Source organism: Telopea speciosissima, chromosome 7 (assembly GCF_018873765.1).
Source record: "Telopea speciosissima isolate NSW1024214 ecotype Mountain lineage chromosome 7, Tspe_v1, whole genome shotgun sequence".
Lineage (NCBI taxonomy): Eukaryota > Viridiplantae > Streptophyta > Magnoliopsida > Proteales > Proteaceae > Telopea > Telopea speciosissima.
Genome location: NC_057922.1, coordinates 27632512 through 27658204, shown reverse-complemented (window position 1 = coordinate 27658204; position 25693 = coordinate 27632512). Strand labels below are relative to the sequence as shown.

General features: G+C 40.9%; 1 protein-coding gene across 2 annotated transcripts in view; it reads right to left on the bottom strand.

Annotated features, from left to right (window-relative positions):
* The window catches only part of LOC122669445 (probable acyl-activating enzyme 16, chloroplastic), a 78613-nt gene extending 53125 nt beyond the window's left edge, over window positions 1-25488 (bottom strand). The window contains exons 1-5 of one of the 2 annotated variants that reach the window (XM_043866211.1): window positions 25212-25488; window positions 20263-20454; window positions 10161-10275; window positions 9812-9899; window positions 7915-8126 (exon numbers count right to left, since the gene is read on the bottom strand). In XM_043866211.1, the coding sequence (XP_043722146.1) occupies window positions 7915-8126; window positions 9812-9899; window positions 10161-10275; window positions 20263-20454; window positions 25212-25445 (841 nt within the window). In that variant the 5' untranslated portion in view covers window positions 25446-25488. The remainder of the gene's footprint in view (window positions 1-7914; window positions 8127-9811; window positions 9900-10160; window positions 10276-20262; window positions 20455-25211) is intronic. The other variant, XM_043866212.1, reaches the window with a different exon arrangement.
* Window positions 25489-25693: the final 205 nt, after the last annotated feature.

Genomic DNA, 25693 nt, shown 5'->3' with positions numbered 1-25693 from the left:
CAAATCCTCTCTTCTACTCTTCATTTTTTCCATGGATTGAAAGCTTTGGAAGGTGATTTTGCTGCCAAACTAAAGATTGAAGCTCACTTTTACAAGATTGATCAAGTTTTGGAAGGATTTTTGAAAGGTAAGCCATTTTCCCTAAATCTATTTTTTTCAAAAAAAATTGATGAAACCTTGGTAGATTCATGTGATTTTGAGTTATGTTACACAACTTTGGCCGATCTATCACTTGATGGAGTCCGAATTTTTTTTTTGCTATTAAATTTTTTATTATAAATTCTGAAAAAAAAATGAATTTTTTCAAAAAAGAAATTGAAAAAAATAGGATAAATACTTATTGTTTGGATGTGATTTTCATATATGTTAGACAAGTTTGCTTGCTCTACAGCCTCATGGAGTCATATTTTTTTTTCACCCATTAAAAAAAATATTTTATTTTTCAGATTTAATAATAATATTATTAAAATGTTTAAAAATATATATAAAATTAAGGAAAAATACCTGTTTTTGTTGGAAAATTATTCACAACATATGTACTTAATGTCCAACTTCAAATGGTGTCAAATACATCATTATGTTATAATATTTTATGCTTTAAGGTATAATTATTTTTAATAAAAATTATAAATATTACTTTTAATTAAGAAATAAATACTAGGGTTAGGGAATAAATAAGAGATAGGTATTTGATTGTTCTAGTAGCTTCACAATATGTTTAATAATTATGAATACAATACTTTAAGTGTTTAATACTTTACTTTAAGTCTGTAATAGTTACTAATACATGTTTTTTTATGTAACAGTGTAAAAAATAAGATATTTCTTACACAATGGGGGATATAGCATGGCTACATGGAGTCCCGATGTTTGAGGACAAAAAGAAATCAAAGTGTAACTACTGTGGAAAGATTCTAAATTCTGGAGGAGCAACTAGGTTAAAGCAACATTTGTCTGGTACAGGCAAGGATGCTGCCTCATGCCGAAATGTTCCGAGCCAAGTGAAACTGGCAATGGTACAAAACTTGAGAGGAGTACGAACAAAGAAAGCTGAGAGGGAAAGACAACAAATAGCTTTTGATGAGGCAGTTCTAGAGAGGCCTGGTGTAGAGATCCGTGGAGGAGTAGGAGATGATACTGAATATAGGCCTATACCTGGTGAATTCGAATCAGAGGCTGAACGGAGGATTTACCATCAGACTTTGGCAGAGAGTAGACAAAGTTTTCCTTTTGAGAATATAAGAGCATATGAGCAAGCAAGAGGAGCTGGTGGATCTGGCTCAGCTGCACCAATGCAAGAAGATGAGAGGAGGAGAAGCACTGGCACAAGAGATATCCCACGGCCCCAAGCCTAACCACGAGCACGTTCCCCAGATCCCATTTTTGAGCAGGATCCATCTACCTTTAGGCAACAAGATGCCTACCAGCCAACCATCCCGCAAGTGTTTGGTGGTAAACAAGAGGAAGTACGGAAATGCTTCGGCAAGTTCATGCTATACAATGGCATTCCAGCTAATGTAGCATAAGGAACATACTATAATGCATTCCTTGACGCTGCAGGGAGGGCTGGCCCAGGATGGAAGGGACCTACACCATATGAGTTATATAATGTATATTTGCCTCAAGAGGTAGAGGAGCTGAAAGAGTACATAGAGGGTCTGAAGCCAAGGTGGGACACATATGGGGTTACTCTTATGGCTGATGGTTGGACTGGACTTACTAGACAGTCCATTATAAATTTCATGGTGAGTTGTAATGGGAAGACTGTATTCTTGAAGTTTGTTGATGCATCAAAGCATGTAAAGGATGCATCATACTTGTACAAGCTACTGAAGCAAGTGGTGGAGGAAGATATAGGAGCAAAGAACGTTATCCAAATTGTGACGGATAACGGTTCTAATTCTAAGAAGGCTGGAGAGAAATTGATGAACAAGAAGAGTAAGAGGATCCACCTCTTTTGGACTCCATGTGCAGCACATTCCATTGATTTAATGCTGAAGGACATGGGGAAAAAAGCTTTGGTGGCTGGTGTAGTCAATAGGCAAGGCAAGTGACCAACTTTGTGTATAACCATGGTTATGCTTTAGCCATGATGAGGGAAAAATGCAAGGGAGATTTAGTGAGGCCTGGTGTCATTCGATTTGCCACCAATTACATTGCATTGAAGAGCTTTCAGACGAAGGTGATAGGTCTGAGGTCTATGTTTGCAAGTGGACAATGATTTGGTTGGCAAGGTTCTAGGACAGAAGAAGGGAAGGCAGCACAACAGACCATTGCAAGTGATCAATTTTGGAAGGACTTGTATAAAGTTGTTGCCATATTAGAGCCAGTGGTGGCAGTACCAAGGATGGTTGACACGGAGAAGAAGCCTAGATCGGCGGTGGGAGAAGCACTTGAGTCATCCATTGCATAAAGCTGGTGAGTTCAACACTTCAACATACTTTAAACTTTATATGAGTTTTTACATTTTCATATTCAAAACTCAAAAGTATTAAGTCATTAACAAGTTATATTTGTGGTTTCCCCTTTACTAGCATACTATTTGAATCCAAAATACCAGTACTAGCATAATCTTGGGCTAGACACAGATTTGTTAGTGGCAGTTCAAACTGTTATTGAGAAGTTGGAGCCCAATGCCAAGACACAAGCTGACTACAATGATGAGGTGAGAGTATGGGACTTTGGTAGTAAGTAAAGGAATGTAATTACTAAATAGCAAATACTAATGCCTCTAACAATGTTTGAAATTTAAAATGAAAATAGATCAAATTCTTCAGAGAGGCCTCAGCAAGTTTCAGTCGAAAAGCTGCAGTGGAGGGTAGACAAAAGTCAGACCCTGGTAGGTGGTAATGTGGCATGACATTACATTTATGAATTATAATTTTATCCCTTTAGAATGCACATATTCTTAATATTCTATGTTTACAATGCAGCTGACTGGTGGGTGCTTTATGGTACAAGTTCACCTAACCTGAGGAAGTTAGCAGTCAAAGTGCTCTCACAAACTTGTTCATCCTCTGGGTGCGAGCGCAACTGGAGTACATTTGCATTGATACACTCAAAGAGGCGGAACAGATTGGGTAGTCAACGACTGGAGCAGCTGGTGTATGTGCATTATAATATGAGACTAACGATGAGGCACATACGTAAAGAATTTGAGACCAATGACAAAGATCCCATCGAACTAGCCAACATATTCCAGGAGGACTCTGATGATGATGAGGATCCCCTATTCCAGTGGGTGAGGGATCGTGGTGCACCAGAGATGGATGAGCCTGGAGGTAGACCCGGCTCTACCATTGCGTCCGTAACTAGTACAGATGTTGACGACTATATGTCGTAAGAGGGGCGTGCACATTCAGAGTCACCGAGACCTTTTGAGGCTACAACAGGAACTGCTCCTGATGATGATGATGATGATGATGGTGGTGATGGTGATGACCCTGCTAGTGGTAATGCTGGTGGTAGTGGTGGTGGTGGCATGCAGAGTGGTGGTTATTATGATGATCGGCATGAGGGGATGTGCGAGCAATACCAGCATGAAGTGGGAACACATGAGGACCCTGTGCGTTTCACAGGTGAGTCTCAGTTTACACATGCCACACAAGATCAAGACCATGGTGGCCACAGAAAAACGTACAAGAGAAGGATGGGTTGCAAACACAACCAACCTCAGCATGATGACACGAGTATGAACACCATGCTAGCAAGTTTTGGAAGCATGAGTATGGATACTGGTAGTGAGCATCAGTCATGGCATTCATCTCAACCTCATCATCACTATGATTATGGCCAAGAGAGCACTGGTTCTGAATATAGTGCCTATGGTTAGTTTGGCCAGTCAACACATGAGTATGACTATCAAAGCACTGGGTTTGGCATTGGGCCCACATTCCTAGTCCCATACATTCCTCAATATGACAGTAGCAGAAGCAGTGGATCTCACACTTCATGGCAACTGTCTCACGCCACTGTGCAACAGCTATACGCTAGGATAGGGGCCTTGCTATATGTGGATGGCAACTCTTATATGACTGCTGTGGAGAACTATATGCAACAGTGGATCAACAATATGTCATGGGAAGACTATGTGGGACAAGTGGGGAATGAATATGTGATTCAATCTCATTTTATGTGATGATAGTTGTAACTTGTAACATTGTTAAACTAAAGCAATTTGATGTATCACTTATTCACTTTAACATTTGTAATGCTTATTAAGTTGTTTTACTATTAATTGAATGTTTTGCTAGCTTTCTATTACTAAATTATGTCATTAATGTATACAGTATGGTATTTTAGTACATCGTCGCCTACCAACTTAGGGTCCAATGTAAAAGTCCTATTTGGACTTTGTTTTTGTAAAATCTAATAATGCCATTGTGTTTAAATGGCCTAAAATAGGCTGAATACCAACTTTCAGACCCAAAAGAGGTCTAAAACCTACCAAGATGGGCTTTCGAGTTGGAAAAAAAAAATTACACAAACTCGCCGAGATCTCGACTCGACTCGGTTTTGGGCTGGGCCAAGATGGCTCCAAGACCCGAGTTTTCGAACCTTGCTATTACTCAGCCAAATATTTCATTCGTTGTTGGTGTTATTAGTTGGTTTATGGAAAATCTTTTTTTTTTTTTTGGGTGAATAGAAATTTATTGACCAAAGAGAGAAAAACCCCAAAAGGGAAAACAAAGAAAAGCTCCAAAGGACAAAGGAAAGGAGGTAAAAGACAATAAAAAAATAACCCTTAAAGGGCAAAATTCTAAGAGGAAATAATATGTCTATTTCTGGGGGAATCAGACTATCGCAATGGGACTGCCGATAATTTGCTCTTGATATCAAAGGAGATGGAATCCCAAATCTGATTGAAGGATCTAGATTTGGTAGTCCATCTTCTAATATTTCTCTCAAACCAAATGTGATGAATAGCAGCACTGAAAGCTAGTTTTCCCACGCAACCACAAAAAGACGAGCCTCCAAAAGTCATATCCACCCAAATCCATTCTCTATGGAAAGGAAAGATTCGCCGATGAACCGGCCAGCAACGAGCTAGGAGCCAAGATCAGATCTTCAAGGAGAAAGGGCATTGGAAGAACAGGTGATCAATATCCTTAGTTCCAGACCAGCAAAGGATGCAACAAGGAGAAACAGGGATGTGCCTACTAATAAGGAAAGCCTGGGTAGGGAAAATCTTAAGTAGGCTCATTGGAATGATGCATGTCGCATTTTGAGATATCTTAAAGGTACACCAAGGAAAGGTCTTATTTATCGGCGTCATGGTTATACTGATATTGTAGGTTACTCTAATGCTGACTAGGCTGGTGCTGGTGGTGATTGCAAATCTACTACTGGATACTATACTTTTATTGGTGGTAAACTTGTTACCTCAAGGAGTAAGAAGCAGACTACATTGGCTCGATCGAGTGTACAGGCTGAGTACAGGGCTATGGCACATACTGTAGGCTGCAGCCGAACTAATGTGGCTGAAATCTCTTGTGCTGGGTTTTCAGTCACTAAACCTATGGAGATGTATTGTGATAAACAAGCTTCTATTTATATGGCTAGTAATCCAGTTTTCCATGAGCAGACGAAACACATTGAGGTCAACTGCTATTTTATGAGGAATGTGTGAGGATCCGTTCTTCATTTCCCGGGGCGGTGCTAGGCGAGCACAGAGCCGGGGTTTGGGGTTGTGCTCCTTGGTTGGTGGGAGAAGGAATGTGTCTTCTCAAGGGTATGGTGTCAATTTATCAGGGGATGGGGGTCATGCAATAAATGAAATGGAGTCAGCACCTAGGATTAGGAAGGGTTATGAGATTTCGATTGATCTGGTCAAAGATTCGGGGTAAGTGGTCAGGTTATAAGAGTGGGAAGGTGTTAGGCACCCACCTCGCCCGAATAAACCGGTCTTTCTACTAGATGCTTGTTTTCGAATACTCTCCCTTCATGAATGTTCTATTCCCACATGTATGGCTAAATAATGATGCATAAACTATTTAATTAAATTAAACTATGTTACACTAACTACTGTACACTACACGAGAGTACTTGAAAGGATTACATCCTACTGGAATTAAAAAGTTAATGGAAGAAATGTACACCTGTACGCTTTAAATAAATGCAATTATGCAAGACAGGCGGCGTCCCCCAGCTTAGGTGGAGGCAAAAGACTGGCTTCGTCCCTTCGTCGAACAAAGTAACGGTTTGCTGGTATCGGATCTTAAGATCTCAGACAGAATAATGACGTTCCAAGGCTTTGGAAACTAGGGGCTCAAAGGCCGAACAAAATGGTTATGCCATGGGAGGTTTCCCAGATTTGGGCAAGAAACTATTTAATTAAATAAAACTATGTTACACTAACTACTGTACACTACACGAGAGTACTTGAAAGGATTACATCCTACTGGAATTAAAAAGTTAATGGAAGAAATGTATACCTGTACGCTTTAAATAAATGCAATTATGCAAGACAGGGGGTGTCCCCCAGCTTAGGTGGAGGCAAAAGACTGGCTTCGTCCCTTCGTCGAACAAAGTAACGATTTGCGGGTATCGGATCTTAAGATCTCAGACAGAATAACGACGTTCCAAGGCTTTGGAAACTAGGGGCTCAAAGGCCGGACAAAATGGTTATGCCACGGGAGGTTTCCCAGATTTGGGCAAGAAAGGGTCGAGGAAGCCAGACTCGAATAGCCCGGACTTCAGATAGAGAGACGAGGCTCGAAGGCTTGAAATCGGATTGGGGAAGAGCCCCGAAACAAGCAAAACAAGGAAAAACTGGAAAATTGGAGCTCTGGGGGTGCCCCCTCTCCCACAAACTTCTCTCTTCAAATGAGGGCAGTGACCCCCTTTTACTAGGCAAATTTTGGGTTCGGTGGCGCCGCGGAAAACGTACAAAGCCGCATGGCGGGGCCGTGACAGCAAAAATGGAGAAAAAATCAGATTCTGGGCGCCCGCGGGGCCGTACGGCCGACCGTGATGCTGCCTCGTGGGGTTGCATGGGCCGTTTGGGACTATCTGGGGGGTCGCGCGCACGATGTACGCTTTACAGGACGAGAGGAGATGTTTTCTGATATAGTGTTTGGCTTTTGGGGACATTGCAAGTCTTCTGCGTCCGATTGTCGTCATCGCGGGGGGGGGGGGGGGTGACAAAATTCAGCATCTACAGAATGCTGTTATGAAGAAACTGATTTCCACTTTCTTTGTTAACTCTGGCAATCAACTTGGTGATAAGTTTCACTAAGACGTTTTTTAGGTCTGCGTTTCTTAATGGTTGTTCCAAGCTGGGCATGATATATATATATATATGATCCAGCTTGAGGGGGAGTGTTAACAGTATAGCGTAAGGGGTTTTATGTAATGTCTTTATTATTGGTTGGGTTAGTAGTAATAGGTTTAGTTGCAATTATGTTAGACTGTCTCTGTCCTTGTAATTTTCTGTTTATTAAGTTATAAATAGGTGGACCTAGGCTAATGGTAGGCCATTCTGAATCCTACTGTGAACTCTAGGGTTTCCCTTCCTCCTATCAAGTTCTCTCCCTTCTCTCTTCCTTTCTTCTTCTTCCTCCTCCTTACTTTTGTAGGTACTGACTTCCTGGTTCTTGTATCGTCACAGCATCTACAGTCATCTAAGCAGTTCCACTTTCGGCTGTATAGCTATCAGGTATCATTGACCTTGCCTTACCAGTTACCACCTCAAAATGTGGACAACTGGACATCACACAACCTGACTGAAGGTGGTATTCAGAATCACCATTGGAACTCTAAATATAAAGGTTAGATGTAGACAGCATCAGGTATTTCTTGCTTTGGACAACAATAACCAATGTGCTATTAGAGACAAAAGCATAGACAAGGTACAACACAATAAACAATTAAAGGCAAACTTCAATCCAACAACAAATCTGCTGAAAGCAATACCCTCTTTATGAGAGTTGATCAACTTTTGATGGCTTTCTCGTCCCAATTCTATGGTCTCCTTGAAGCTAAAAACAGCAATGTCCTCTGTTACTTTAGAAGTTATGCCTGATTTCTCACCCCAGAGAAGGATGATAAATTTTATAGATGCCCTGGAAATGAATGTTTCTGCAATCCTGTTGAAGAAATCTGGATTGTCCACAACAAGAGCAACACTGAAACAACAAGAAGAAAAAAAAGGACAAATGAGAACTTCACTGATGGTGGGGAATTCCTTATATAGTTTCCTGGCCTCGGTCAGTGGGGCCTCCCAGAGTATTTCATCTTTTACTATCCTACTCTTACCTTCTTTTTCATAAAATCCTTTCTCATTCTTATCAGAAAAGAACAAAAAGAAAATAAGAAAAAATAAAGGACAAAGTTCCTACAGCATTCCTCCTCCCCTAAAACATGGACTTTGGGGAAAGATGATGAAAAATGAGGTGAAAACAGACAATTATAGATCCAAAAAGCATAATAAACAATAAATAAAGCATCAAAACTTTAAATCTTTAAAGTCGATGAAATCTGTATTAAGGAACACGAAATATTCTTCATGCCATAACAGAATCAGTAGGATTAAATCCTTTTCAGAGATTCGTGACTGGACATATGGAAGATTTCCTATTATGAACGTTGTTGGAATTTAAGAAAGAAACAATCATCAAAGACAACTATGATCCCAAAAGGAAGTTCGTCAATAAGAATACGGATCTTTCTGCAAGTACAACATTTCTGGAGTTTTAAAGTTCCGATAACTGTTCAACTCCTTTAGAATATTTAATTCTTCCGTAGGGAATAGAGATCTTTTCTCACATACAGGATCTCTTGAAGTAAGAGATTCTTCCAGTTTTACTTATTAAGCATGTGATCCCTCCAAAGAACCAGCGGTTGGCCCAATGCTGGCCAATGCTATTTTCACATAGTGAACCTTCCCGAGCAACAATATCCTTTTGTATGGGCAATGGGATTCATTTGCTTTTAGTTTTTTGGGATAGACAACAACAGAAGCTTCATTAAATTTGAAGATAAAGATTTCTTGTACCATGGGACTCTCTGCCCTAATCTTTTTTTTTTTCCAGAAAATTATTTATTAAAAAAGAAAGGAAAGAGTTCACAAATCAGTACTCAAATCCAAAAGATTATAGGAAAGAAAATAGATTATTAGAAGTTGTGTCTCCATGGATTCAAAAATCGGAATCAGATCAGCCTATCCAGATCGGGATGCCCCAATTCCGGGCGATCCATGTACGGAAATCTAGGGTTAGGGCAGATAATGGCTGATTCCTAACCGATCCAGCCAGATTCCAATCCGATGCGGATCAGAATTGGCTTGATCTAATCCTGATCCCGATTCCAAGTTTAACAACCTTGGTCTCCACAGTTTTGTCCACCTCCCCCCCCCCCCCTCCCCCCAGACCAATCAGATTAGTTTTCTACCATAAGATTATGAACAACACCTTAATGTTCAACAAGCAGTTTCCAAGTGGAAGATAAGAGTTCTTCTGTCGACCAGGCATTGATAATAAATAACAATACAAGAATGGCATCACCTTTTTTTTTTTTTTTGGGGGGGGGGTGGGGGGGGGAGGGGTGTTACTAACAGTATCACTTGATCACAAATATATCTTCTGATCTACATCATAGGCTTTCTTAAGCAAGAAGCATTGAGACACCATGCAGAGAATTACAGAGACAGCAGAGATGCTACATTACATTATATGGTTTGCAAACAGTGCCATCACTTGAGAATTGAGATGCAAATCAAGCTTAGGGGTCTTATATTTGTAAAAGCAGAAACAACTGAGATAGGTCACAAAGATTATCAGAAGTACACATAAAAGGGACCTTTTCTCCTAACCTTTCAGAGTGATTGTATATGTGCAATAGCTCTTCATTAGATGATCTTGTACCTCTTACCACATTAATTGCTCCAGTGGCCATGATTCCTACATCAAGATGATTTCTTCAAATGTGAGAACTAAGTACCAATGACATAACTAAGAAAGCTATGGAACTTTTTTAAAAAAAAAGTAACCACATAAGTTAAATTGGAACCAAAGCAAGACTAACAGCTTGCAATACTCATTACAAGAAGATTACATTTCAGATAAGGTTTTGGAAATAGAATATCCCTTCCCCCCCCCCCTCCCCCCCCCAAAAAAAACAAAAATAAATAAATAAATAAAGAGTAAAAGACTTTGGAATACCTTGATCAGCAACAAGCCACCTGCATGAATTGTCTGCAAAAAGGGCAAGCTTTTCATCTGGTTTCAACCCAACAACTCTAAGACCTTCAGAAAATTCTAAAATCTGCTGCTCGAGCTGCCAGTGTCACAAGGAAAAAGGATTTCAAAACAAGCCATAGAGAAAACTTAAAAAAACATGTTACATTAGCATCCAAGCAATTCATTTCTGAAATCAAATTGGAACTGTTTATGAAATATATTATCAGATCAATATAGAACAAATTTGAGCATACTTGAGCAACCATAAGGATCACAAATATGTTCAATGAAAACACAACAGACTAAAAAATACAATCCCTTTGGATTGCTAGTTTACCTAAATGATAACTCCAACATTTACCATCCCCTCAGAGAATGAAATTTCAAGGATCCATCCAAGGAAATTTGCTTTACAAAAACAAGAGGAAGGCTCTAAATCTTGTTACAACTTACAACCAAGATATGGCACTAGTAAGGCAGTGAAAGTGGTTCATTGACATTTCATGCATTACTTGACTGACGGCAACTTAGCCACCAGCCCACTACACATTTATCAAACAATGTGATAAAAAATCTTAGAAAATGGGAGAGAATGACTTGTGTCAATGAGACACAGGCCAGCTTTATTTATAATGAAGAATAGAAAATTCTAGAATGAGTACAAGACCAAAATACCCCTATTGACAATTACACCCTTGTACCCATATTACAACACTCCCCCTCAAGTTGGTGCATAGATGCCAATCATGCCCAACTTGCTAACAATATAACTAAACAACTTAGAACTTAGGGTAAGAATATCCGCAAGCTGATCATCAGAGGGAATGAAGGTAATGCACATCTGACCACTGACAAGTTTCTCCTTAATGAAATGACGGTCTATCATCTGGCACCGCACCAGGAGACCTCTGCCTTTTGAAAGAGACTGGCTCTGGGTGGTTAAGTCCTTCTCTGGGGCCTCGATTTGTGACACCATTGGCAAGCTGGTCTTTGGAGCTATTATTCACCACATTTGGATGGAGCATAACCTAAGGAGATGGACTTCCAACTCTTGATCCTTTGATCTGATTTGGAAAGCCATCTCCCTTGAAGTCTCTTCCAAACTCAACCGTGCCCATCTTCGCGCCGTCAGGGACACCCTAGGAATAGGCACATTGCCATGTACTGGGGCCTGGATATGCCCTCCCTCTTTTCTTCCACCTCTGCGTAGGTTGGTTGGTTGCCCCCCCCCCCCTCTCCCTTGTATATTCTTTATTTTCCTGCCCCCTCCTGGGGAAAGGTAATACATATTTATTCATCCAAAAAAAAAATGATGGTCTATCTCCACGTGCTTTGTTCGATCATGATGTACAGGATTGTGAGCAATGCTGATGGCGGACTTACTGTCAAAGTAAAATCGCATAGGCAAATCAACCTCGATTCCAAGGTCTTGCAACAATCCTTGGAGCCAAGAGCCTCACAAATACCTTGGGCCATAGCCCGAAACTCAACCTCTGCAATGGAACGAGCAACAACTGTTTGCTTCTTGCTCCTCTAGGTAACAAGATTTCCTCCAACATAAGTACAGTAGCCAGAAGTAGAATGCCTATCATCAGGAGACTCAACCCAATCTGCATCTATATATATTTCAATCTTCATGTGTCCATAAGGAGAAACCGAAATTCCTTTTCCAGGAGAAGCTTTCAAATATCCCAAAATTCTGTGGACAGCATCCATATGTGTAGAGTAGGGGTCATGCATATACTGGCTTACTAGACTTACTGCAAAGGCAAGATCAGGACAAGTGTGGGACAAGTAACTCAGACGTTCTACCTATCTCTGGTACTGCTCTCTATCAACAAGTTCCCCTTCTTTGGACCGAAGGTGACAATTAGGCTCTACAAGAGTGTCAACTGGCTTACATCCAAACATACCTGTCTCCGATAATAGATCCATGGTGTACTTTCTTTGGGATAAAGATATTTCTTTGTTAGAATAGGCAACCTCAATACCCAAAAAATACCTAAGCTTACCCAGATCTTTGATAATAAACTCAGTACCCAAAAATTTCTTCAAAGCATCAATCTCCTCTTGGCTGCTCCCTGTGGTCATCAACATAGTCACATATGTGGTAGTCCTTTTAATAAAGAGTGTGTGATCTCCATTGCTTTGCTTGAACCCAATGGAGACCATAGCTTTGTGGAACCTACCAAACCACGCCCTAGGAGATTGCTTCAACCCATAAAGAGCTCGATTGAGCTTACACACGTTTCCCTGAGTCTTTTGATAATCAAAACCTGGTGGAATATCCATGTAGACTTCTTCAGCCAATTCACCATGCAAAAACGCATTTTTTATATCAAGTTGGAATAAGTTCCATCCCTGATTTACGACATAAGACAGGAGAACTCTTGTAGTATTCATCTTAGCTACTGGAGCAAACGTCTCCTGATAACCAATCCCATACGTCTGGGTAAAGCCTCTAGCAACCAGCCTGGCTTTATATCTCAAAATACTTCCATCAGCCTTGTGTTTGACAGCAAATACCCATTTACACCCTCCATCTCTCTTTCCCAGTAGAAGCTGAACCAAATCCCACGTGTTATTTTTGCCAAGGGCTCTCATCTCTTCCTCCATAGCTTCTTTCCAATCTGAATGTGCCATAGCCTCCTGCTAGGAGTTAGGAAGAGAAACAAAAGATAGGGAAGCAAGAAAGGTCTGGAAACTAGGAGACAATGAGTCATAAGAAACCACATTAGAAATCGGGTGATGAGTGCAACTACGTTTACCTTTCCTAACAGCAATAGGAAGGTTTAGAGTAGGATCATAAGGAGGAACAGATGGAAGCTTACCAGGGGATCCAGAGTTAGTAGAACTGGGAACCGTTTCAGTCAATCTTATAGGAAAGATGGTAGTAGGCCTGTTCTGGTCGAGCTTTCTCTTCTTAGCATATATCTGAAGTGACTCATCTCCCTGAACCATTTTCTCCTTCCCAGGCTGAATGGTAGTTTCATTAGGCACAGAAGACACAGGAGTCTCCCCCTGAACAGGAACCTCACTTTGGCTTTGCACCTGTTCCTGATTATTAACCCCATCCTCAAGAACATCTTCTTCCCATGGGGGATCTATAGGAATTTGAAGGACCTCTTCCTGGTGGACAGACTCCCCCTAAAGAGGGACATGGTAGAAAGGAACATCTTCCTGAAAAACAACATCCATGGAAACGAAAATTTTTCAAGAAGAAGGATGATAGCATTTATATCCTTTTTGGTAGCAGAGTAGCCCAAGAAAATACATCTAAGACCCCGAGGATCTAATTTCCCATGGACATGTTAATTACGAACAAAAGCAACAGCCAAAGACTCTAGGAGGGACAGGAAAGGTTACAGTACCAAGAAGAGTTTCGATGGGACTCTTATTATTTAGGAGACGGGAAGGCATCCTATTAATGAGAAAAGCAGCAGTGGTAACAGCATTGCCCCAAAACCTAACAGGATCATTCATAGCAAACATGATGGACCTAGCAACCTCAAGAAGGTGACGGTTTTTCCTCTCTGCCACTCCATTTTGAGGTGGAGTATCAACATAGGATGTTTGATGGATAATCCCATGGGCAGAAAAATAGGACTGAAATGTCCCAACCGAGTACTCAGTACCATTATCAGACCGAAGAATTCTGATTTTAGAATCAAACTGAGTAGAAACCATATGGTGAAAATGCTGAAATATAGAAAACACATCACTCTTCCGTTGCATTAAATAAACCCAAGTTGTACGACTAAAACAATTAATAAAAGTCACAAACCATCTATAACCAGAAGAAGATACCACACGGGCAAGGCCCCACACATTAGAATGAATTAAACTAAAAGGAATCATACTACGATTATCCGACACAGGATAGGTATTTCGAGTTTGCTTTGCAAGAATGCAAGCATCACAATGAAAATTATTCAAATTACATAACTTAGTAAAACTAGGAAATAAACTAGAAAGAGTTCTTAAGGGTGGGTGTCCCAAACGACGGTGCCAAGTGTGCAAATCAGCAAGGGCTTTCGAAGCAGATCCTGGGAGAGAAGCCACGATAGATAATGCAGTAGGAGGCTGCTCTAACAGGTACATGCCACCTTCCATCTTACCACATGCAATCGTACTGCCCGTTTCCAAGTCTTGAAATACACAGTCAGAAGAAAAGAAAATCACCTTACAATTGAGCTCACGTGTAATACTACTAATGGATAACAGGTTAGTTAAAAAATTGGGAACATGAAGAACAGAAGATAATGAAAGGGAAGGGGAACAATGAACAACACCCTTGCCAGATATAGGGGAAAAAGAGCCATTAGCAACCCGGACTTTATGGTTACCAGCTAATAGAAAATACTAGGAAAAAATTTTAGGAGAACTCGTCATGTGATCAGTAGCTCCAGAGTCAATGATCCGAGAAAAGGATTTGACAAAGGAGCTATGACCATAAAACGAAATACCTGTGGAAGGACTATCCGAGGAAGGTGCAGTAGTGGCAGAGGCAACACTGACATGGACCGAAGGTGCTGAAGTAGTAGATTCCAGCCTTGACATCAAACTCCGCAGGTGACTCATCTCATCGGTAGAGAGGGGTGTACTAGAGGAAGCATCCTCAGAGATCGACTGGTGGGCAGCACTGCCTCCAATTCTTGGCAGACCACACCTGCGAGGCTCAGGTGGACGACCATGGACTTTCCAACAACGATCCTTGGTGTGGCGTTTCTTCCCACAATAGTCACACTTCATAGGAGAGCAACCAGTAGGGGCAGTAGGACCACAATTCAGGACCCCAAATGAGCCAGCAGAAGTAGAAGAAGTCATAGTCCCTTTGGAAGGAGCAGCATATAGGGCGGCACGCTCCACCATAGTTATCAAGGCGGGAAGGCGACCATGGCATTTTAGAGGGTAAAAAATCAAGGCGACACTGCCATAGCGCCCAAGGCATCCAAGGCTACCAAGGAGCCTGGACGCATGGCGACGCCTTGATAACTATGTGCTCCACAGGTGGAGGGTGCACCATAGCGTCATGCCAACTTTCTTCAAAGGCCACAATTGTATAGGCCTGTGCAAGGGTAGGAAAGGGATCCTTATTCAAGACATGAGCACGGATGGGATCATACTTCATATTCAGCCCCGCCAAAAAATCATACACCCAAAGCTTTTCTTCCCATTGGCGATAGGCAATAGTGTCAACCTGACAGGTAGCGGTAAACTTCCCATAAAAATACAGGGTCTGCCAAATACCCCGCATAGCATTATAGTACTGGCTAAGAGTGAGATCTTTTTGTTCCATCTTATGAATCTTCCGTCAGAGTTCGTAGCACTAGGCAGCATTACCAACCTTAGACTAGGTTTCTTTGGCAACACTCTAGACATCGGTAGCAGTCTCTAACAGAAGATAACTCTGGGAAATAGACTGATCAATTGAACTGAGAAGAAAAGACATCACAAGGCACTCATCAAGATCCCATTTATCTTGGGCCTTCCCTGCAGCAGTTGGACGAACAGAGGTACCTGTCAGATGGCCTTTCAATCCACGGGAACCAACAAGCAGCGAAATAGACCTTGACCACATGAGGTAATTATTGCCATCGAGTTTAACATAGTTGGTCTGGAAGGTAGGGAAATCCTTCTCACGGTGCACAGCAGACCCTCCTTGTCTAGAAGAAATGGCAGAATTTTCGTCATCAGACATGGCCGCAGAGAAAGGCAAAAAAAAATCACAAGGCTTCATGCAAAGAAGCAGCACATAAAAAAATCTTCAAAATAAGCGGGAGATTTAGCACATAGTGGAAGGGAAAAAAAGCCCTTGGTGGGATACACTCTCCACCAAGGGAGGTGGAAAAAGAGAGGCAGGGAAAGAGAACCCTGCAGCTGTAGGTGGTGGCGGAAAAAAATGAGAGGCTGAAAAAAGAAAAAAAGGGAAGAAAACGAGAGAGAGGAGGCAGAATTAGTGGTGGAGGTGGAAGTGGTGGTGGTGCTATGGTGGTGGTGATGGTGCAATCTTGTGAGAGGCGGCTGCTATTGGTTTCTCATGCATGGCATGAAACCCTAGGTCGATTTCTCTTGGCTTTGGATACCATGATGAAATCTTAGAAAATGGAAGAGAATGACTTGTGTCAATGAGACACAGGCCAGCTTTATTTATAATGAAGAATAGAAAATTCTAGATTGAGTACAAGACCAAAATATCCCTATTGACAATTATACCCTTGTACCCATATTACAACACAATGTCACAGAGGTTTTGATACAACGAAAATTTGAACAACGGTATCAACTCTTCCAGGAATGACAGAAGGTGATATGTGCTCTAATAGGCACAAAGATCAAACTCTTCTAGCCTTGGATGAAATTTTTCAAGGTTTCAAAGGAGGAGAAAACTCCACTACTCAGTACTCAATTCATTATCAAACAAGAACCACCCATTGATGTTGGAACATTGTTTTTGGTGATTACTAACTTGTGTTTGTTGATTAAAAAAATAAAATCTATGTGTTCAACTGGTATCCTCTCAAACATCAAGGAGTTGAATGAAGGCAAGCCCAAGCAAGCTTCTCAACTTGAAGATCTTGGCAAGCTTGTACAACCTGTGGCATGAAATTGTGAAGCCTCAATTGAAGACTAGGCTTTACTTCAGTATGACCAAGAGAACAGCGCCTAGAATCATATTGGCTATGGACATCAACAAGAATGTACTATATTGGCGTGAAGACTCAGGAATTAATTTCAATCTCATAATTCATTTTACATTACTAAGTTGTAATGATTCTCAAGTAGCTCGTAGAACCCAACAACTTAGTCATAGGTTACCCAAACTAGACTGATTGGCTCAAACTTTATTGGGGACTTCACTTGTGACCCAAACGAGAACTTATGGAATTAGATTGGTATATTAGACTAGGCTTATGACTTACACAAATTGGAGGTCAAATAGCCAAAGTCATAAGCCCGATGCTCTTATTGCAGCAACTCCTACCTCGACAATAACAAGAATCGGGGTGTTCAGATCGGAGTCGTGTTTCCATCCCACCCCCAATTCATAATAGTGGGAGGGCAGGAGGGACGGGTTGGATCAACGGAATGGTTGGTTCGGTGCCTTACTATCCAATTCTGGCCTGAAAAGGTCAGCCGGATGAACTGTCAGCCGAACGGCCTGAAGCCGGATGAAGTTTCATGATAGGACCAGTTATGGGAATTAAGAGATGCCGGTTGACCAGCTCCTCAGGTGGTCGAACAGCTACTTTCATTCCTCCCAACATCTCTCTCAACGGTAATAACTTAATGGCTATTTCCCAAGGGGTCGACCGGCTCTACTCTGAATGGAGTCGTTAGAGACTCTAATAGCCATATTTTTTTGCCATTCCTTCTCCTCTATTTAAGAGAGGTTTAGGGGAGTTCACTAATACTTTTAGCACTTAATTGGTAGATCATTTCCTTGGGTTTAAGAGCTTTACATTGAGAATTAAGTCTTTGTTCTTTCATCTGTAAATCTAGCTTTTGAGCTTTGTAAAATCTCTTCATTGGAAGAGTGGGAGATAGGGTGTCTCCGTATTTGTAATCACAAGGGTGATTAGTATATGATTTGATTGCTATCTTTGGAAACACAACCGGGTAGGCATAATTGGCTTCATTAAGGGGGAAAAGATATTTTGTGCAAGTCATTGACAAGATATCAATATTTATAAGGGCTACAGAATAATGAGACTTTCTATCAAAGCCTCTCACAATCTCATTACAAAGAAGGATATTGTTAGAAATGCATCGACCAGGAATGAAAGCCGATTGGTTATCACTAACCAGGGAGTCAACCACTAGCTCAAGCCTGTTAGCTAGAACATTGGCAATGAAATTGTAAAGCAAATTACAGAGGGCAATGGGGTGGAAGTTTGAAATAGAGGAAGCACCTTCTTTCTTAGGGATGAGGCAAAGGAAGGTATGATTAATCCCTTTGATCTGACTAGGGTTAAAAAAGATGCTTTGCTGGGTTTTGATGAGGTCCACTTTAATAATGTCCCAAGTAGAAGAGAAAAATTCCATGCTGAAACCATCTGGGCCAGGAAATCTGTTGGCCTTATGGGAGAGGACAACAGAGAGGATTTCTACTTCAGAAGGGATAGACTGAAGGCTACCAAAAAGGGACGAGGAAATGGTTTTGTTGAGAAGACCGTCCAGGATGGGGTGGAAATGAAGGAGGCTTTGAAGAGCTGCTTAAAATAATCCATAATCTCAGACTTGATATCATCAACCTTGGTGAAGGGGAGCCATCCCTAGACAGCAGAGTGGCAATGGAGTTGATATTGGTTCTAGCCTTCAACGACCTGGGATAATAAGCTGAATTGGAATCCCCTTACTCCAACCAGTTAATGCACGACTTCTGGCGAAGGAACTCTCTTCTTGAGCAATTAAAGAGAGGAGATCCAAGGAGATAGCTTTCTCTTCTAGAGCCCGAGAAGCATTATGAATACCAGACAGGAGTCTCATCTTGATATCGGAAAGATTGGCTCTACAATCTCAAACCAAGGAGGTGATATTACCAAAAGTGGAGGAAATCTACACTGTGAGGGCACTTTTGACATTCCGGAGTTTATGGGCAAAGGAGGATGAGAGGGGTAAAAAGTGAGTGGACAGGCTTGGCCCAGGCTTCTGAGATTATGGAGACAAAATCAGAGTGGGTGGACTACATGTCAAAGTATTTGAAAGGATTAGGACCAAATGAGATGTAAGGGTGGATGAGAATAGTGATGGGGCCAAGGATCTAAATCTTAGTTTCGAGGCCGGCTTCAACCCTGGATGAAACCAAGATTTTCCAAGTTTTGACTGAAACCTGGTACTTTTATGGCCAAACTTGAAATGTTATGGACTCGTTGAAACTGGTCAAAACTACCAAAATATTTGAAATATGGTCGAAACCTGGTACGATCCAGTATCGACCTTAAGTTTCGTCTCGTTTCTATTGAAACTGAGATATCTTGGTCAAAACTGCAAGTTTCGATCAAGATTTAGTTCCATGGATGGGGATATAGTTAGAAATACCTAGGGGGTCGAAGGTAGCATGGGAAAATGGGAATAAGATAACCAGGCCTCGTTAACCAAGACTATGTCAAGCTTACAAGCAATCTTGGAGTCACCACTTCTCCAATTATGCTAAGAGAATTTCAGCCTCGACCTTCTTAGATCATTCATACCAATATCTTCAAGGCAATCATTAAAGGCATCAACTGAAGAGTCCACTAGCCGATCACCCCCCTACTTTTCATGGCCAAACCAGACAACATTGTCAGGGTTATATTTATTGGTTGATCCATAGATTTTCCTTCGGGTAATTTATTGTGTGATGTAGGACAGTCACATAGCAAAGCTCTGATACCAATTTTATCTGGAAAAGTGAAATCTAAATCATTATCACCATAGAATAGTACTCAGTAAGTTAAATAGGATTTGTAGCTGCTGTTCAGGTTTAAAAACAGTTGAAAGAGCAGGAAAAATTAAGGTTCTGTGGTGAAATTAAGCTTATTTAATAGAATGGTTGGTGAAGAACACGATAGGTTAGGGTATTGGAAAAGTGCATAAAGAATCAGATGCTTGATTAGTACAATACAGCATAATAGCTTAAAAAACAAACTAGACTGCCTGACAAGTTCAAGTTCAATACCGCAACCCAGACATATCTGTCATAAGCTTGTTTATACCTTTCAGTCATAAATCTAGAATAATTAATTTCAGAAGCTAAATTAATTTGATATTATTTCAACAATGTTACTGTCAAATGAAACGAAAAGGAACATGATTTATTCATTGAAAAGGCCCTCTTTGTCTCGTTGCAAAATTTTCCTTGCAAAGGAAATTTTACATAAATATCTTAATCCATGTGAATTTTTTTCTCATTTTCCAATGTCATTTTTTGCAATTTATGTCAAAAAAACAAATGGTGTAAATTCACATTTTACTGGAAATTTTTCTTTTTACATGGAAACAAATGGAGACAATCCCAGAATGTAAAATTTTATTCATATTACTTCACGAATATGATTTATTTCTGGATTTTCTGATGTAGTAAAATACAAAGAACACTTGCCTGCTTGTAAGTCAACTCTGAAGGAGGGTCATGATATGGATCCACCAGTGCTATCCGATCGCCATATTTTTCTGCTGAAGACTTCCAAATATCTGGAACTGCCTTCCAATCTCCAGAGTCCGGGATGTTATCACTTGGAAGTAACACACTCTCTAAAAGAGGGGAGCACCTCCTGACTTGCTGCTCTTCTGACTGCAAGTATAGAAACAATCAAACAGATGTTTTTTAGTCACCAGTCTAAATATTATCAATATTTCTCTCTCAAACTGTAAACCTACTAAACGCAAGGTCGTTTGCCCTTGGGCTTGTATATTCCTTCTTTTTTCTTCGTAATTTAATTTTTATTCATCCAAAAAAAAAAGAACAGTGAATTTCTGCAAAAGAATATTTCAGGTTTCACCTTTTTCTTGCTTTGTCTTTATTTCGATTATTTTTGTTGTGCAGAGAGGAATAAGGATATGAATCAGGCACTGGTCTTTTGCATCTATATGAGATCTGATATACTGAAGAACCCATTCCGCTATGATAGAACATGCACAAAAATTACATCAATAAAATTTAAAGAATGTTCCTTCCCCAACACTGCTTCCCCTTTGAATTCTTGAAGGGTCTGCCAAGTTTCCCTCTTGACACAAGAACCAATAAATCAACCCTCTCTGCAACTCTGGCTCTCCTCCCATTTAAATGAGTTCATTTACATTTTACAGGCTTCTTATGGTTGCAAACCGACATCATAAAGCCACTAGAAGCCTTCCCAATAGAAAATGCATCTACTACTTCCCCATATAGAACAACAACTACTCAGCCTTATCCCAACTAAATGGGGTCGGCTACATGGATCCTAGCGAAGCCAAGATAATAAAGATAAAGGAAAAGAAAAGGAACACAACAACAACAAATCAGTCTTATACACACTAACCGGGGTCAGTAACACGGATCCTTTCCCTCCAATCAACTCTATTTGACGTCATCCTTGAAACAAGACCTAAACTATGCAATTATGCATGTCTTTCCTCACCACTTCTCCTAGGGTCATTTTAGGTCTGCCCCTAAGTTGAGAAAGAGACAAAAGTGAAAATTCAGCTTATCAGTTATGACAGAGGCCGCTCTTATTTTTAATGGGAATAACGGTTACAAATAAGGTATGATGGCTGAGTTATAACACAGTCACAGCCCTACATACAATGAATCTGGACACAGTTATCCTCAACACTCCCCCTCAAGTTGGTGCATAAAAATCCCACGTGCCCAACTTGAATACAACAGGATGGAATGACTTAGAAGTCAAACCCTTGGTGAATACATCAGCTAATTAGTTCTCAGTAATGACAAAAGGTATGTAGATCAAGCCTTCTTCAAGCTTCTCCTTAATGAAATAGCAATCCAGCTCAATATGTTTAGTTCTATCATGTTGAACTGGATTATGAGCAATGTTGATTGCAGCCTTGTTGTCACAGTAGTGTCTCATAGGATCTTCAGAAGTAACACCCAGATCTTTGAGACACATTTTAAATAGATTACTTCACAAACTCCTTGTGCCATAGCCTGATATTCAGCTTCTACACTCGACCTAGATACAACAGTTTCTTGCTACGCCATGTAACCAAATTTCCACCTAGGAAGGTACAATATCCAGAGGTGGAATGCCGATCATCTATGGATCCTACCCAATCAACACAGTGGAAGACTCTAACTTCAGGCTGTTGTTATTAGAGAACAAAAGATCTTTCCCTAGTGTAGATTTTAAGTATTGAAGAATCCAATACACAGCCTCAAGGTGAGGAGTCTTTGGATCATCAAGAAATCGGCTAACAATTCCCACAGCATAGGCAATATCTGGTCTAATGTGAGAGAGGTATATCCGGGCTAGGCATTGATACATTAGATTCCATCATGCCATTACCTCTGTTGGTTTTGAAATGATAGAAGAAGACCACTACATGTATATGAAACGGTCCAAGGAAGGTTTGCATTTTCTCTCTCTCTATGTTGATGACATTCTACTGGCTAGGAATGACATTGAGATGATTGTAGCCACTAAAGAGTCGTTGTCCTCCACTGTTGAGATAAAGGACATGGGTGAAGCCAACTTCGTGTTGGGCGTGAAGATTGTGAGGGATCGCTCTAAGAAATTCCTTGGTTTGTCTCAAGAGACTTACATTAAGAAAATCCTTGAGCGGTTCCATATGAACAACTCGAAACCCATTGACACTCCAATGGACAAGGCGTATGCCTTGAGCCTTGACCAGTGCCCTAAGGCTAATGAAGAGAGGAAGCAAATGTCCAAAGTACCCTATGCAATTGTGATAGGCAGTCTGATGTACGTGATGATGTGCACACATCTAAACATATGCTTCACAGTTGGAATAGTTAGTCGTTATCAGAGTAACCCAGGATTGGGTCATTAACAAGCTGTGAAGAGGATCCTTCGATACTTATGTGGGACTACAAACCTCATGCTCACCTACAGTGGTTCAAACTTGAGACTGAGAGGATATAGTGATGCTGATTGGGCTAGGGACAAAGACGAGTGCAAATCCACCTCAAGGTATGCATTTGTCCTAGGAGGCAGGGTTGTTTCTTGGAGCAGCAAGAAGCAGACCTCCATCGCCCTATCCACGATGGAGTCAGAGTACGTCGTATGCTACAGTTCAGGAGGTTCTTGTAGCGCCTCAACATTTCTGCTCATTCAGGTGACGCTGTGCTTATACACTGACAACATAGCTCATAGCTGCCTTGGCATTTGCAAAGGACCCCAATTTCATGGGAAGGCCAAACACATTGACATACGTTATCACTACATTCGAGACATGGTTGCACAAGGTGAAGTGGTCCTGAAGCATATCTCCACTAGCAATATGGTGGTTGATCCCTTGACTAAGCTTATTGCTAGAGATGTTTTCCTAGTTCATGTTGGGAACTTGGGATTACGGTGAGCTTGATATATATTTTTTCCTTTCTTTGGACTTTTTTTTTATGGACATTTATTTATATATATATATATATATAAGGGTAGAATTATCCTAGGTGTTTTATGTTGTGTTGCCCTAGGGGCATTTCTGTCCTTGTATTCTCACTGCCCTGATACCATGATAACTTTGGGAATTGTGACTTGTGTCAATGAGACACAATCACATGTCTATTTATAATAAATGCAATGAGGATACAAGGACAGAAATGCCCGTAGGGAAACACAATATAAAACACCTAGGACAATTCTACCCTTATATCTCATATTACAACAATATATATGAGAAATATTTCTATGAACGATGATGTGTGCACACATCTATTTGTTTTTATAAATATGTCACCAGGCTTGAATCGACCTACTCACACGAGTGATTCACCTTGGCGCTTAGGTGTAGCAAGCAAGATAAGCCTATGAGCATTGGTGTTTAGTGGTGTCGTACTCATAACTAAGATGAGACCTACTGTGGTCGAACATGGAAGAGTTTACACTTCTATGTAGCCTGCATATAGTTGAATGTGAGATTTTAGACAGAAGCCATGAGGGTGACTGTGCTAGAAACTCAGGTTAGGCGAACGTCCTAATGATTGAACCCAGATTTATATGGCGTTTATTTTATGAGTGACATGCCCATTCCAATCGGAGTTATGTCATAGCATACATATCATACTGTATGTGCTAGTGTCGACTATGAGTTGGAGTGATTAAATGGATCCATGCTTTGTCATTGTGTGAGCCACATGGATCATATCTAATTGGTCCTATTGATACAATTATTACATAAGACCATGTCATGAAGAGGACGCTCAATGCCGCTACTTTAGAATACTCTTTAAGATCATGGATGATGCGGACTGGCGGGACTTGTCTGGGAAAGTGGTTGAGAATAGTTGGATTGACATGTTGGGGCTCAGGGAAAACCATTAGATAATACACCTTTGTTTTGTGACTCATTGCCTAGGCAGCTTGCCGTATTTGTGATCGACGTAGTCATGAGTATATTACATATTTGGGGTTAGCACTGCTCATCATGAGGGATTGAGAGTGTTGAATCTAATGTAGTTGGATTGTTTGGGGTATTTCGAGATTGTTTGAGAGTGATGTGCCATGTTGGTTAGATAGAAGCTTGATATAGTATCCCTACCTTATTCTATCTCGTTAGGTTGCATGTCACATTTCCTGTATGAAAAGATACACGTGTCAGAGAGGATTAGATGAACGATTGAGTTGATATGCCCTGTGTGGGAGAGCGGGAGATGTAACCTGATCGGGCCTGGCCCTATCAGGGCGCCCAACATGGGGCAGCCACAGGCTGCAACCCACTAGGGTTTGAGAGGGTTGGCCACTTTATGTGGCCTTCCCCTAATTGTATTCCTTCTATGAGTGGGAAAGGGGGGGGGGGGGGGGCGCTATATATATACACATATATCAACAGCCCCTTAACCCTAAGTTGAAAATTTTGATACTCTCACTCTGTCTTAGTTCTAATCCATCTCTTTGCTAGCATTGTGTTCTCTGTGGGAGTCCATCGTCTCCCTTGGATTTTTGGTGTGGACTCTCATGTGGAGAAACCTAACGGGCATCTAGAGATCGAAGAAGATACGCGAAGTTCATGTGGCTCTTAACCTTACCTGCTTGTGATCCTCTTCCTCTGCATTTCGTCACACACTCCGCAAACCATTTATCAGGACTATTGATTCACTAACTAGTCCACTTTATCATGCCAACTAAATGCTCATTTCTTCATCACAAATTTCATTATTTTATGAAACTTCCTTGTACATGTAAGCTCATGCCCAAGCCCCAAAAACACATTTCTGGTTCCACAACCGTAAATTGCATTCCAAAGTTTAAAATCATGGTCGAATAAGTGAACACAAGTTAAGAACAAGTGAAATGGTGATCAATTTGAGTCAACAGTAGTCATAACCTTATCCAAAAAACAGAGCAATTAAAAAAAAGATTGCAGAACACTCACCAAGGTTTTGAATTCGCATTTTATGGTAGGTCTCCGAGCCAAACGAAAGAAACGGCCTCCAACGCATCTTCTGTACGAGAATTTCGCACTGCCGAGACAACGAAGAGGGAGTAGAAATGCGAATTCTGGTCCAAGTCCAGGTCCATGGTCAAAAGAGCTCGAGATGAGATTTGAATGAAGAGAGACACTCGTCATTCGATTCAAAGAGGTAGAAACAGAGAAGAGACAGCTCATACTGTTCTCAGAAAACGAAAAGGAGAATCAAATAGACAAATATTGACCTGAGAAGTTATAAGAGAAGAGAACAGAGCTCAAGTAGACCCTAGAGAGAGCGAGAGACGACGGCTCCAACTGTTTTAAGATTGCGGAGAAGACAAAGTGATTAGAAGACAAAAGATTGACCTATGATAATCGACAAGCTGACAAAGACCCGCTTAGACAGCCGTTCGCCATTGCCTTCAGGATTTTCCGGAGGAGTAGAC